The sequence below is a fragment of the Vulpes lagopus genome, chromosome 11, assembly GCF_018345385.1.
Source record: "Vulpes lagopus strain Blue_001 chromosome 11, ASM1834538v1, whole genome shotgun sequence".
Taxonomy (NCBI): Eukaryota; Metazoa; Chordata; class Mammalia; order Carnivora; family Canidae; genus Vulpes; species Vulpes lagopus.
In genome coordinates this window covers 73,191,631-73,207,060 of record NC_054834.1, presented here as the reverse complement: position 1 = coordinate 73,207,060, position 15,430 = coordinate 73,191,631, and the positions used below count along the sequence as shown (strand labels likewise).

At 50.2% G+C, this 15,430-nt stretch overlaps 1 protein-coding gene across 2 annotated transcripts; it reads right to left on the bottom strand.

Moving 5' to 3' along the window:
- Positions 1-781: 781 nt before the first annotated feature.
- Positions 782-11,181, bottom strand: C11H11orf24 (chromosome 11 C11orf24 homolog). Of its 2 annotated transcripts, none has more exons than XM_041723215.1 (4): positions 10,945-11,181; positions 7,187-7,387; positions 2,929-3,093; positions 782-2,171 (listed from the first exon to the last, which is right to left on the bottom strand). In XM_041723215.1, exons 3-4 carry the CDS (start codon positions 3,002-3,004, stop codon positions 1,063-1,065), a joined length of 1,185 nt encoding a protein of 394 aa, XP_041579149.1. In that variant the 5' UTR covers positions 3,005-3,093; positions 7,187-7,387; positions 10,945-11,181; the 3' UTR covers positions 782-1,062. The 2 variants fall into 2 exon arrangements, with proteins under 2 accessions (XP_041579149.1, XP_041579148.1); XM_041723214.1 differs by having other exon boundaries at positions 11,019-11,181.
- Positions 11,182-15,430: the final 4,249 nt, after the last annotated feature.

The window sequence follows — 15,430 nt, the reverse complement described above, 5'->3', positions numbered from 1 at the left end:
CTGTGTGGGCTCTGAGGGCTGTTTGGAACACGGGAACCCAGAAACGTCATCCTGTGCAGGAGAGGGCCCTGGGTGCCCTCACGCTGGGGGCTCCTCTGTGTTCTAGAGGTGCTAGTGGGCAAGGTGCTAGTAAGGACTGTCCCGCCACATGAGCTGATTGGGTTTCCATGAGGTGAGTGCACAGCATGAGCTATGCAGGTTCACTGAGAATTGTCTGAGCAGGTCCAGGCTGACCCACCATGCCGGGCAGCTCACATGTGGTTAATGTGCTGGCTTCAGCTCTCTCGTGCCCAGATCAGACTCTAAGCACGCACCACTAAACAATTCAGCAAAAGGATGTCTGTGGGAAGGCCCCAACCGCACGTGGTGCCAGGGGCTGGCACGCTCCTCGCCAAGGGCAGGGCAGGTGTGGGCATAAGAGTGAAGTCCCAGGGGCAGCCCGGGGATGCTCAGCGGTTTAGCTCCCGCCTTCAGTCCAGGGCATGATCCTGGAGACCCAGGATCGAGTCCCACGTCAGGCTCCCTGCAGGGAGCCTGCTTCTCCCTCTGCCTGTGTCTCTGCCCCCCCGCCCTCTCTGTGTCTCTATGAATAAATAAAATCTTAAAAAAAAAAAAAAAAAAGAGTGAAGCCCCAGAAAGTGACACAGACATAACAGATCCCAGGGCCTGGGGTTACAGCAAGTGTTTATGAACACGAACCCCATCATGCATGTCCCAGGCAGGCTCACCACGACGTAAGGGTTGGCAGGACTCGGCCTACACAAATGGGGAGACACAGGGCTGAATGGAAAGCAGTCATTGCTTTAATTCTGGTCTGGATCCACATTGGGGCCCTGCCAGCCCCGCCCACGGGGGGATCGCTGCCTGCTCCATGAACATGACTGTTTACAAAAATAAATATGAAAAAGCAGCAACTCGAGTGATCGTGGAATTTGTCTGACAGCATGTAAATGTGTTGAAACGTCCGGCATAGCTCCTAATTGCACCAAAAGAATCTGGAAGCACTGGGTTTGGTCTCAGAGGCAAAATGGAAGGAGGGGTGGGCTCAGCCTCCCAGACTCCTCACAGTTCTGAGTCCGCGTACATCCCGTTGATTAGATAGTCTACCTGTGTGTACTCCTTCTTCCTGTAGCTCTCGTAGGCTTGTAGGGCAAACAGAACCAAAATTATGATGAAGAGAGTCACCCCGAGCAAGAGCAGCGCCAGGAGGAAGCCTTTGTTTACTAGAGACTGGGAAAGGGGCTTGGTGGTGACCACCAGGTACTGGCCTTGGGTGCTAAGCGAGCACGAGTCTGTGGTTGGCATCTTAGAGCCCCCTGAACTCCCGGGTGTCAGGGCGGTGGAAGCAGTACCAGGTGATGTTTCAGGCGGCACCTGTTCTGGTGTCCCGGGTGTGCCTGGTCCTGTGGCTCCCCGGGTCAACGGAGCAGGGCTTGGCTGTGTTGTGGGGGACGTGACCTCCACCTCGGGGGTTGGGCTGGTGTGAGGTGCAGGTGCTGGCTCTGTGCTGGTAGTCAGCTCCTGGGCTTGTGTCGTGGTGGTGGTCACTGCGGTGGTGGACACAGAAGCCACAGAAGCCACGGATATGCGGGTGGGCTCTGAGGTTGTGTTGAGGGTGGGTGTGGGCCCACTTGCTGTTCCATCCATAGGCCAGGCTATCGGTGTCTGGACGGTGGAGACTTGTATGGACTCATTAAGTCCTTGGGGACTCAAGGAGGGTGCCAGGCCTGCTGGGGAGTTGCCAGGGATGTGCTCGGAAGGGCCCTGCGTGCCTGTCAGGCCGTTGGCACCTGGTGTCATCCCAGGGGCAGTCTGAGCACTAGTGGCCGGTGTCGTCAGAGCTGTTATTCTTGGCACCTGCGTTGGGGATGTGCTGATGACAGTGCTGGAGGATAGAGTCTGCCATGCTGATGACGTCAGGGCAGGTAGCAGGGGCAGGCTGGAGGTGACTGGGTCAGGGGAACCTTCTGTCCCCGTGTCTGTCCTGAGTGTTCTCCCTGCTATGACCACAGGAGAGCTGGGGTTGGCCTCCGGAGTCCCTGCAGCCAAGGTGACAGGAGAAGGTGTCACCACGGTCACTGTTTTAGACGTTCCATTAAGGATGCTTATAACTTTCATCACAGATGCATTTATCTTGGCTGGATTATCCATCTGGTTGGGGAGTAAGTGCCCTTAAAGTCAGAAAAGGGAGAAGAAAGAGATACCATCACTTTTCGTCCTGGGCAGGTGGATGATTCAAAGAGTGTCTTAATTGCTGGCCTATTGGCCTGGCGTGGGTGGCTTTCCCCTTGGCTCGGTGAGAACAAACGTGATGTGTCAACACGCTTCCCTCTTATCTTCCCCCTGAGCACATGAAGCCTGCTGCCCAGCAGAGTGGATGTAAAAACTCCTCATCCTCTGAGCCCTGGAAGGCTCGAGAGCTTCACTCTTTGATCCGATTCCCAAAACAGAGTGAAAGTCTCACCGTAGAGGTGTGAATCACTATTAACAAAACCCATCAAACACACACCTAAGTTTACAAAGCAGTAAATCATTGCCCAGATATTCACACCATAAAATAATTCTTGGCTTTACGAAAGGATTTATGGCAGGAATTTCTGGAGATGAACAGTGCCTGGCACACGGCAGGAGTGTAATGAAATATTTGATGTATGAACAGATGAATTCCCCAGTGAAGATCAGATTTATAGAAAAGATTTTGCAGGGCCAAGCAAGTGACCCTCTCAGGACTCAAAGGTGCAGTCCCCTGGGGGCTTTCTACCCAAGCTGGCCCCCAAGAAGCGTGGCCTGACAACCCTCCCCAGAGCAGCATCCAGGCAGCAATGGGGCCCCCACCTCACCAGCCTTGGCTTGTATATATCCCTTGGGCTCAGGGTGCTTTGGGACCACTGTGGGCCTGACCAGCAGTCACAGAGCTTTCTCACTTACATGAATCCTGAGTTGGCACTTGGCTCTTAGATAAGGACAAGAAGGAAATCCAAACGAGCACAAGGGCTGTCCACATCTTTTGGGTGAGCCAGGAGCAAGGCTGGGCGGTCCCTGAGGCTCCCAGCTGGCCAATCCTCAGGCTGCTAATGGTTCCCTGCTGCTTGGCTGAAGGGAACAAGAAAGAAAGTGGTCAAGAAAGAAGGTGTCTGGTCAGTAATGCACAACCTCACCTGGGACATGGGGCATGGCATGGTACCTGTCATGGAGGGTTCTGGCAAGGACCAGTGTGCAAACCAAGCTGAGTGTTTAGACCAAGGCCTGGCGCCCAGGAAGTGTGATACGTCTTAACCATGGTGGTCTAGTGATCTTCTCTGTGCCTGCATTTGATGGGTTTAAAGCATGCCTTGACCGACCTTCCTACCCAGAGATCCTAGTGTGAAAGAGCAGTAGAGAGAGGTCAAGGTCTTTTGGTAATCAGGATCAGCCAAGATCATGTATATCTGGACCAAGCTACTTCTGTACACCCCATGATAGCCAACCACACCTTTTTTTTTTTTTTTAAAGATTTTAAAAATTTATTTGACAGAGAGAGAAAGAAAGAGTGAGAGCACAAGCAGGGGGAGCAGCAGGCAGAGGGAGAGGGACAGGCAGGCTCTCTGAGGAGCAGGGAACCCAATGTGGGACTTGATCCCAGGACCCTGGGATCATGACCTGAGATGAAGGCAGACACTTCACCGAATGAGCCACCCAGGCATCCTCTGACTCACATGGGAGAAAGCATTCATTTATCTATTGATCGATCGATTGATCCATCGATCTAGATTCATCTATTCATCATGTGTCATCCATTCACCCATCTATGATCCACCCACCCATCAATCCACCTATCCAACATCTATCCATCTATCCATTCACCCCATCCATCCACCATCCATTTACCACTCACTCATCCATTCACCACCCACCCACCCATCCATCCACCCATTCACCACCCACCCATCTATCCATCCATCATCCATCCACCCCTCCATTCAACCTATACTCCCTGATTCCCTGCTCATGTGCTGAGCAGTGCAAATAGAACAAAAAGATGAAAGCCACACAACTCCTTCCTCCAGGCAGCTTGCCATCCCGTAGGAGACACAGAAAGAGGTCACTGCATGCTGCTGCAAGCACAGAGCAGGTGTGACTCAGTGCCTGGAAGCAGGCAGGGCATGGCACATGGGAAGGCCTTGACCTGTAAGTGGGAGCCTGGTCCTCTGTGTGGAGGCCCCAAAGGTGGGTGGGGAAGGACAGGATGCTGTGGGGCTCAGAGGGGGCACTGAATTCTGGTGGGTGGAGGGGCATGGCCAGGGAAGGCTTCCTGGGAAAGCAACACATGAGCCATGTTCTGAAACAAGGGATGGGATCCACTTGGTGGGGAAGAGGTGGGGGAGGCGAGTGAGAGAGTAGATGACAGCGGCAGGGCCAGAGGCTGAGACCTGGGATTAGATCAGAGATTGGGAGACCACCACCAGGCAGTTGGGATGTGTGGGGAAAGCCCCTGCAGGCCTGAGGCAGGTGTGTCACTAGCACAGAAGGTGCTTGGGCAGGAGGGACAGATGAGGGGTAGGCATGAGCGGAGCCCAGCAAGGAGGTGGCAGGGGTAGTAATGCAGGCAGGAGGGGACAAGGCCACAGGAGGCTGCAGGACTGGACCAGGGGGGTGCCACTGCAAGAGACAGAGGTAGTTGTGAGGATCTAGTCACCCAGCTGGTTGCAGAAACTTCCAGAAATGCCATGATGCTGAGCTTCACCAGGAGGAGGGCTGGGTCCAGCCAGAGCCAGCTTCCTGAGTACACAAGAGTCTCCCCACCCTTAGGCTGCTAATGGTTCCCTGCTGCTTGGCTGAAGGGTCTGTGGTCAAGAAAGAAGGTGTCTGGCACCCTCCAGTATGCTGGCAGGCTGGGGTCCCTCACTGCAGGGGTGCAGTGGGGAGTAGAGGGGCCCACTGGCCTCAAGCATCCCATTGCTTCCTGCCTTGCTGGTCCTGGGTGTGCCCTGAACCTGTCCTCAGCCCTGCGCACCCGCCTGAGTCCTGCGTAGCTGCCTGAAAGGCCCACGTCCTCTCTAGGCTATGACGCGGTCACATGCAGTCATGGGCGGTCCCATGGACTAAACACTCAATTTGGGCACAGGGAATATAGAACACAGGCATGCTGGGAGCTGCAGGGCAGGCGAGGAGTCTGGGGCTCCTGAAGACACCTCCAAAATCAGTCCTGCCTGAAGACACCCAAGACCTTTGGTCTTTCCACTGGCCCTCACCATGAAGTTCCTGGGTTGCACAGAACATCTTGGAAGGCCCTCAAGTCACACTAAGTGAAAATGTCCTGATCAATTCTTCACCTGGCATGGAGGCTGTCCACTTCCCTGTGATTAGGCCAGCTTCTGGCGGTTACGGCAGGCTTGCTGTCTTCCCATGAGCCCTGAGTCACAAATGAATCACCTTCAAGCATCCCTACCCCAGCCCTGATGCACGTGCTCCCACACAGCTTCCAGAAAGATCCTGTAACCCACAAAGGTGACCTTGTTTCCACTGCTTAAATCCCATACTATCCCAAGATAACCCCCAAACTCATTAACACAGCCAAGGTAGCCTTCAAAATCTGGCCCTGCTACCTCTTCCCAGTGGTCACAGTCCCCCTGGGCATGTGGAATACCTGAAGGTTCCAACCCAGCACCAGGCTTAGCCACCAGTCCATCCCAACAAGCACTTCCAGTCCTGCTGGGAGCTACACCAAGCAGCCCCTGTGCAGCAGAAAGGGATGAATGGAGGGCGGCCACATGGTGGCTTTCTGCCTCCTGTGATCAGAGGAGATTGTGGTAAAGTGATTCCAAGACTGGAAAAGCCCCTGGAGCACCACCTCTTCTGGAAGGCTGGTGCATTCTTTGATGCTTCTCACACCTTTGCAAGCGTCCCTAGCTGTTTTTTAGCCTCAAATTGTATGTTCTATCCAAAACTGTCCGTAAGGGCTCTTGGTAGCTTACAGGTCTAGAGGACTCAGTCCTACAGGCTACAGATCTGCATCTGTTCTCTAGAGTGCAAAGGCATTCTTTGTTCTGACAGAAACAAGTGGGGGAGGGTGGGGAGAGAAGAAACAGGCCGATACCATGAGAAGAAAGAATTGAAACTGGAAGGTTTCAGGGACAAAGAACCCACACTTTCCCCATGAGCTAAGGCAATGCAGCTGGGCTTTCGGTAAATAAATGCATTTATAAAGAAAAAAAAGAATAAATGCATTTAAATGACTCTTTCTTTGGCCAGTCACATCTACTGAATGCATTTAAAATGCTACCACTGCTGAACCCAGCATGCTCCCTGTGTGTGAGCCTGGATCTGGGGTCCGCTGTACTGGGATGATGTGACTAAGGCTTCCTGAATGTACTCCAGGCCCTATCGCCTTCTGCTACACCCCTCTTACTACAAATCTCCAGGGCAAGGTTGGCAAATTTTTTCTGTAAAGAGCAAGGCAGCAGATGTTTTAGATTTCTGGGGTCCACGCGGTCTTTGTCTCAGCTACTGAAGTCTGCTGCTGTAGTGCAAAAGGGCTGTGGGCCATTTGTAAACAATGAGTGTGGCTGTGTCCCCATAAAACTTTATTTACAAAAACAGGCAGCAGGAAGGATTTGGCCCACAGGCCATAGTTTGCCAACCCAGCTCTAGCACTTGGATGAACTTCAAAGCTGATAATCCTGCTAAGGGACAGGGGGACCGATCCACCGTGCTGAATAGATTGCATGAATGCAGGACAGACACAGACTGTCTTGTTTGTGGTCTGGGCAGCCTCTCGTCTGTCTCCTCCTAGGCCACTGCTGCTCGGCGGTTCCTCCTCCAACCCTGGCATCCGTGAGGGCCAACATACCCTGCTTGGGCAGCAGGATGGGCCCATGCAGGCATTGTAAGATCTCAACAAGAGGGCAAGAGAAAACCTCTCGTGGTGTCTGGCATTTGTGTCACGAGAACAGAAGATGGCCTAGAGGACCACGTGCTCCCAGCCCCACCTGTCTATCCCAGCTCGTGGCCCACGCTCCTGGTCTACCTCGGAAGGCAGAACCTCAGACAGTGAAGTGCCACAGAATGGGCCCCTCCTGGTTATGGGAAAGCTCGGCCCTCTGGGCTTTGCTCTTTCTTTTTTCCACCTGCAGCAAAGCCCTCTTGTGGCCCTCTCTGGGCTCACCATCCCAATACTGTGCTAACACGCAGGGCCACAGACACTCACCAGAGGGAGTTGCTCAGGGCATGCTCCCTGGCTGGGCCATTTTCTTCCTTGAAGAGTTGTGGGCTTGGCACTGTGTGCTCTCTGGGTGAGGTCTGGCTTTGCAGGAGGTGAGAGCAACTTCGGGGAGCACTTGCAGGCCATGGCATGCTTTGTGGCAGATGTAGGACATGGATAGATGCTCCACTCTGGGAACAAACGCATCTAGGATTTGAAAAAGAGTAAATACTTCTTAGGAAAAGCTTAGGGAAAAAATCCAGGGAGAAGGGAGGCACTGAAATAGCAGCACTAAATAGATGATCATGCTGGGAAGCTGATAATGTGTATTAGAACTTTCAAAGTCAAGACTTCTGATGTAGCACTTTCTACTGCTGGATTTCTTCAAAGAAAGCAACTGGATGGATGTTTAAAGATGGAGGTCTAAAAAGATGTCAATCGTGGCATTATTTACAACAGCAAAACAGAATGGAATGGTTACATAGGGATACAGTCCCACCCACATATCAAATACTATGGTGGCTGGGATGCCTGGGTGGCTCAGTAGTTGAGCGTTTTCCTTCTGCTCAGGGCGTGATCCTGGAGTCTTGGGATCAAGTCCCTCATCAGGCTTCCTGCATGGTGCCTGCTTCTCCCTCTGCCTGTGTCTCTGCCTCTCTCTGTGTCTCTCATGAATAAATAAGTAAAACCTTAAAAAAAAGAAACAAATATTATGGCGGCTGCTCAAAAACATAACAACTTCCTGGCTGACTCAGGGGAGCGTGTGGCGCTTGATCCCGGGGTTGTGAGGTTAAGCCCCGCATTGAGTGGAGATTGCTTAAAAGTAAATCTTAAAAAAAGATATAGCTTCCTATTTATTGACATGGGAAGATGTGCAGCATGTATCATTAATGATTGAAAAAGCAGATCATACAATAGTATACACACCATGATCCTTTTTACTTAAACAGACATTTGTTAAGGGGTCTAGAGAGATTTACACAAGAACATGATGACGGTTATGCCTGGGGAAAATACATATACTGGTGATTTCCATCTTCTACTTCTAAATAAATAAATAAACAAATGCATTTTTTTTCACACAAGCATGTAACACTTTTGGAAAACATTTCTGAAAGGCTCATGAAAGAAAACAATGAATTGAGTATTTTGAACTATGGGAAGAAAGGGACAGAAATAACCCCACTGGATATATACAGTTTCACATGGAGATTTTAATATTTTAGAGAAACTCCATAATTTATATACCAGGAGTTGTATTTTTCTAGAGCCAACCAAAACTTTAGAGGAACCAGGAGGATAGTTGTAATGCAAAGATATTCTGGTCCACGATTCTCTCATTGATGAATATTTAAGGTAAACTCGGGAGACTAAGAAATAGCTCATCACCTCCTACTGTGACAGATACTAGTAGGTGGTGATGTGTGAGGACCACCATGGGCCCACTCCCTCATACAAACACCCACAAGGGCACACACAGCCGCACACATGCACAATGCACATGCACACACATGCCTGTGTGCAGTCACTCTTATGTGTGCATACAACTGCATGCATATCCAGCTACACACATGTGTAGGCACACACATGCCCGCATACCGCCACATATGTATACATGCATGTGTGTGCTATTGCACACACAGTTAGAAACACAAAGGTGAACGCATACATGGTGCATTTCTCTAAGACTATGTCAAGAAACTCCACAAGTTTCTTAGGAAACTTCTACTGGATACCATCACTGCTATTCACTCCCAGGCGGTGGGACTGGTGATCACTCCCACAGAAACAGGAATTGGCCGCCTTAGACTCCAGAATGGGCCCTAGTTGGGCCATGACTTCATCTCTCTGGAATGGTCCTGCCTCCACTTTCCAAAAGCATATTCTAAATGTCAAGATTCACGTGTGGGGACCTGCACTCATCTTTGTGAGTTGACTCACAATGGCAAACCCTCAACAAGATTTAAAATAATAGTTTGTCCTGCAAAGGCTTCAGTGAGCCTTAAGTGAGGGGCTCACATTATTAGGGTTCAGGGAGACTGGGTACACCAAGGTTTCAGACTACAGTGGATGGAAAGGAAAGAGACCCTGGGGCAAGAGGGAATAAACAAGAAAGAATTAAGTTATTATGAAGTGGAAGACCTGCAGATAGAAAGACAGGAGTTAGGCTGGTGTTGGGAGTCCCTCTTTTTCAGCAGTCAGCTCCCCACAAATTCTGCTGGGAGGAGGTAGCACCCCTTGAGCCAGGTGACACTCCATCAGAAAGACACCTCCAGACTGTGGCCCTAGGTGTCAACTTCCTGATCCTATTTTGGTCCATGATCTTGTGATGCCTCCCAATACTTCCTGTTTCTAAAATTTTTAAAAAGATTTTATTTACTTATTCATAAGAGACACAGAGAGAGGCAGAGACATGGGAGGGGGAAGAAGCAGGCTCCTTGAAGGGAATCTGATGTGGGACTCGATCCCAGGACCCCAGGATTATGACCTGAGCCAAAGGGAGATGCTCAACCACTGAGCCACCCAGGTGCCCCTGTTTCTGAATTCTTATGTTCCCAACCTTGGCTTGATTTTTTTAAAACACTTTTTTTTATGAACCTGCTTGTTATAATGCTGAATGCTGTGTGCAAGTCACATGGAATCCGACTCCAAATTGCTGGATTCCTTTTTCTGGTCCAAACGGGTTCCTAAGATCCAATGCAAGTAATCCTTAGGCTTGGTAAAGGATTGTAAGTGTTACTCCCACATTCTGGCACTCTAGCAGGATTTCAATCACTAGCAGGATGGCCTGGGCCCCTACTCCAAGCTGGAGAAGCTATATAGACCAAGAAGCAGGAACTGCAGTAACAGATGCAGGGCAAACCACAGATACCTAATACTGACACGTCACCTGGCTGAACTTTGGCAGCAGAACCCAAGGAACACAGGTTCACAGTTTTGTGTATACAGACATTGCCCTGTGGTCTAAAGGATGTGTATACGTGGCAGATGGAAACCTGGAGAAGCGGATATCATCTACTTGCTTCCTGGTTTCTCTAAGTTTTGGTATCACAGCTAAATGCTGATGGAAGGCTAGTTTTTGTTAGCAATGTGGACAAATCTGGCATTCCTTTGTCCGTGAAGCAAGTCCAGCATATAAGAGGAAAATCTGTATTTTACTTTCCTCACCGATTTTATTGCAATTTTTAGAGATGCTCCCTCCAGGGGGTAAAAATAGCTGCACGTTGGTAGAGGCAGATTTCTAAGCACGATGTTTATGTCTCATGGCAAACCATGTGGATGCCGCTTCCTCCTGTCAGCCGATGGGTGACTGCACACGACCAGGCTCACACGGGGGAGGGAGGCAGGCAGATGGAAAGGCACAACCCCCTCCCCGGTGCAGGGCCTGGGGAAGGCCTGGGGCATACAAAGGGCCACCTCCTTCCTGCAGGGCAGCACTTCCTAGGGCCCAGCCTTGCCCCGGGAAGACCTTCCAGGTCCCCGCGCCTGTGGGAGCGTCCCGACTCTCCCGTCCTCCGCTGCCGAACCAGCCGGGCAACCAGCCGGGCGTCTCCCCTGCAGCCCTCCTCCTCCTCCTCCTCCTCCTCCTCCTCCTCCTCCTCCTCCTCCTCCTCCTCCTCCTCCTCCCTCCGGCCTCTCGGTCCCCCATGCGTGAGGGACCCCCCGACTGACCCCCCCGTGTCTTCCTCTCTCCTGTCCCCTCGTCTAGCACCTGCGCCCCCACTAATCTCTTCTCGGTCCCCCTCCTGCCTCCGTGCCCCTACCTCCCTCTTTCGCTCGCAAGCCGGTTCAGGCAGCCGTGACAACAGCTCCCCGGCCGGCGGCGCGGGCCCCTTACCCGGGCGCGGCAGGCCTGCGGCGGCCGGGCGGCCGTGGGACGGCGGGGAAGTGCCCGCGGCCCGGCCCAGAGACGTGGCGGGCAGCAGAGTCAGCGCACCCGAGCCGGACTGCTCAGGGCAGCCGCCCCAGCTCGGGCCCCGCCCGGCCCGCCCCGGAACTGATGTCACGGGAGGCGGGCCCGGGAGGGCGGGGCAGCTCCGGCCCGAGCCCGCAGAGGCTCCGCGCCGCCAGGCACAGCCGAAAGGGAGCCGGAAGCGGAGGGCGTGGCCGCCCTCGGGCTCCGCCCACCGCGGGGGCGGGGCGGCTCCTGTCGCGCGCGTGGCCGGAAGCGGCCCGAAGTTGCGCTTTCGGGCGAGAGTCCGGCGGAAGTGGTGGCGCTCGGCCTGGGCCGCGGGGCTGTGGGTGCCCGGGTGGGGGTGGCCCTCAGTGCAGCCCTCCTCCCTCACACTTGGTCCAGCCCCTGGGGGCCAAGTATAAGGACTCGGGGTGCGGTCACCGTGCTCCGAGCGCTAGCCACGTGCCCAGCGCAAGTTCATCGGTTCAACTCTGCGGCAGCAGGCTAGGCGCTTTGTGCCCATTTTACAGATGCAGAAGCTGAAACTCAAAGTGTTTAGTAATTGAAAGACGCAGGATAAGAATGGGGCAAAATAGAGCATTAAAAAAAGCGTATAGGACTCGACTTAGAAGTAGGCTTGCAAATCACTCGTTTTGTGACTAAATCCCACTCTGTAAAACTCTCTCAGGTCCCCCCAAGTCCAAAGAAAGCCTGTGAAGGATGCTCCCTTGGGAATAAACAAAAGGCTTTATTTTCAGACGATTGTGTAACCCGTCTCGGGGTCTTGGGCTAAGGAACTACATACACCAGAGCGGGGAAAACACCGTGTGCAAATCCAAGATCGCCTCCCTGCTCTGAGTTCTGGGAGCCCTTGAAATGCAACTTAGAGCTGCAATGTCCAGTTCAACCTCATAATTTCAAGTTGTTTAGAACTCACCCCTCAGAGACAAGTTTACTGGGACCTAAGCCATTTGGGAATGTTTGTGAAGACAAGATCCTTTTTTGCTTTGTGCTTGCTTTGGTTTTCCCAACTCACTCAGATCTAACACGTTCTGGAGAAAATATACCCCATAGCCAGTTGTTCTATGCCCGTCTTCCTCATAAGTCAATGTCTGTGACCAATTTCCTCTTTGGTAAAATCAGGACAATTTTTACTGCTAGGGGTGAAATTACAAAGATAAAGACACAAACCTCCTGGAAGAGCTCATAGTCTAGGGCAGAGGTCTGCTGGCCCTCTGCTTCTGTAAATAAAGTTTTATTGGAATACAGTTACACGTTTTTGTCTCTCTGCTTTTGCACTGCAAGGGCAGAGTTGAATAATTGCAACAAAAGCTGTATGGCTCACAACACCTGAAATACTTACTGCCTGCCTTTACAGAAAATATTTTTTAAAAAATTTTTTAATTTTTATTTATTTATGATAGTCACAGAGAGAGAGAGAGAGGCAGAGACACAGGCGGAGGGAGAAGCAGGCTCCATGCACCGGGAGCCTGATGTGGGATTCGATCCCGGGTCTCCAGGATCGCGCCCTGGGCCAAAGACAGGCGCCAAACCGCTGCGCCACCCAGGGATCCCAACAGAAAATATTTATGAACCCCCCAGTCTAAGATGTGAGTAGAAAATGATTTTCAGACAGCAATGGAACCATCTTGTCAAGATGGTCCAGAATACAGGGAAACTCACTCTCTTGTAGAGGAATCTAGCACCTTTTCAATGGATTGGGGTCACTTGGAACCTAGTGTTGAGCGCAGCTCTGGGAATCACATAGCTGCTTCTGTAGAGTGAAGCAGAGCTGCTGTGCTGCTCCTGATGGCAGTGGATGCATTAAGTTAAGAGAAGGGTACATTTAGATCCTCAGGCTTTTGTCTCAGGGCACAGATAATCTCAGGTGCTTTCTACGCAGAAATAGCTAATAATAAACTCAGAGCCCAGTCCTCTTAGTTGTTGAGTTACATTATTATTTGAATATAGTCCATGCTAGATTGCACATGTAAAGAGCTCTGGAGTAACCCTGCCTGGCCTCAAACCCCAGCCCCACTTTTTAGCTGAGTGACAGCAAGTAAGAGGCTTAGGCATTCTGTGCCTCAGTTTTATCGTTACCCATGGTAGTTATGTTCAATAAGGTCTCCATGAAGACTGACTTAGTGAATTCTGAACCATCAATCCTAGGAGAAAAAAAAAAAACAAGGACAATTTTCACCTTCATTGTCATTATTTTTTTTATTATTATTATTTATGATAGTCACACAGAGAGAGAGAGAGAGAGAGAGAGAGAGGCAGAGACACAGGCAGAGGGAGAAGCAGGCTCCATGCACCAGGAGCCCGACGTGGGACTCGATCCTGGGTCTCCAGGATCGCACCCTGAGCCAAAGACAGGCGCTAAACCGCTGCACCACCCAGGGATCCTTTCATTGTTATTATTAATCGAAGGTTTGTTTTTATTGTAAACAGAAAAGGACATTAAAAATTATGAAAATTTGTAGAATAAAGATGGATAATGATGAAAATAGAAATATAATTCTGTATGGATTATTGGGCAGATGTTCCTGACCTGTCACTTATAGTGTTCAGAAATACTAAGTTTGGCAATCTCCAACATATTTACCCAGAGGCAGTGAAAACATATATACCCACAAAGACCTGCATGAAAATGTCTACAGCAACTTTATTGATAATTGCTAAAAGCTGGAAACACTCAAATGACAGTCAGTGGGTGAGAGGATATAAAATTTTGGTACAACTGTACTATACGATGGACTATTAGTTGTAGAAAGCAGAATTACTGATATAGCCACCATGACCGAAGAATCTCAAAAGCATTATGCTAAGAGAAACCAACCAGACAGGAGAAACTACTGTTGAGGAAGGTCATTAAGAAGATGTGACTTCTGGGGACGCCTGGGTGGCTCAGAGGTTGAGCGGCTGCCTTTGGCTTAGGGCATGGTCCCAGAGTCCTGGGATGGACTCCTGAGATCGAGACCCACATCGGGCTCCCTGCATGGAGACTGTTTCTCCCTCTGCCTATGTCTCTGCCTCTCTCTCTCTGTGTCTTTCATGAATAAATAAGTAAAATATTAAAAAAAAAATAAGATGTGACTTCCAGTTGACCTGTGAGCTGGACCTGGGCTCTCAGAGGCTACTCAGCCTCTGCCCTGTCCATGGAATGTGGGTTCTGCTTGATTTTCCCGCTCTCAGAGGCTGCTCCAAGGATATAGGCTTAAGATAATGATTTGGTGTTGAGAACACCTGAGCAATATATGTGACTGACACTGGTTAAGACTTCTCTATATATAAACTTCCAAGATTCAGCAGGTGGTGAAGGGATTCACTCACATTAATGCCACCTAAGACAAGCCTCATATATAAGTTCCCTTCACTTATTAAAACTGCCACCTACCAAACTGGAGTGCCCTTTCTCTTTCTTTGGTCTCTTCCTGCCCTCTGCATTTTGGGGTCAGTTTCATATTATACACAGAAAGCTCCCAAAGAGGTTACAAACCAACAACTACATACAATATGATTCCATTTATATGACATTCATGAAAAGATGAAAGTATATAGGTGGCTCAATGGTTGAGCATCTGCATTTGGCTCAGGTCATGATCCTGGGGTCCTGGGATCAAACCCTGCAACAGGCTCCTGGCAAGGAGCCTGCTTCTCCCTCTGCCTATGTCTTTGTCTCTCCCTGTGTTTCTCATGGATACATAAATAAAATCTTGAAAAACCAAAAAGAAAAGAAAAAAGTATAGAAACAGAAATCAGCAGTCACCAGGAGATAGGAGAGGGTACAAGAATTGGCTTAGATTTGCCAAATAAAGTACAGGTTGCCCAGCTAAATTTGCTAAATCTGGCAACTCTAAATTGACTACAAAGGAGCATAAGGGAATTTTGAGGGATGATGTAAATATTGTATATCTTGATTGTGGTGATGCTTGCACAACTGTATGCATTTATTACAGGTCATGAAAATGTGAATTTTACTGAATGTAAACTATGCTTCAATACATTTAACTAAAAACAAATACTTTGCTGTAAAGAAAGGCAAAAATTAAGGGATTATATTCATAGTTACGTGAATGTATGTGCCTGTGTGTATAAGTGGAACTGAACACTTAAAATGGATGCATTTTGTTGCATGTAAAATTGTATCCCAAAAAGTTGGTTTTTAAAAAACTACACTAAGAATAAAGAATGTCACTTCAAATTGATTCAAAATCCAACACAGGGAACCCTGGGTGGCGCAGTGGTTTAGCGCCTGCCTTTGGCCCAGGGCGCGATCCTGGAGACCCAGGATCGAATCCCATGTCGGGCTCCCGGTGCATGGAGCCTGCTTCTCCCTCTGCCTATGTCTCTGC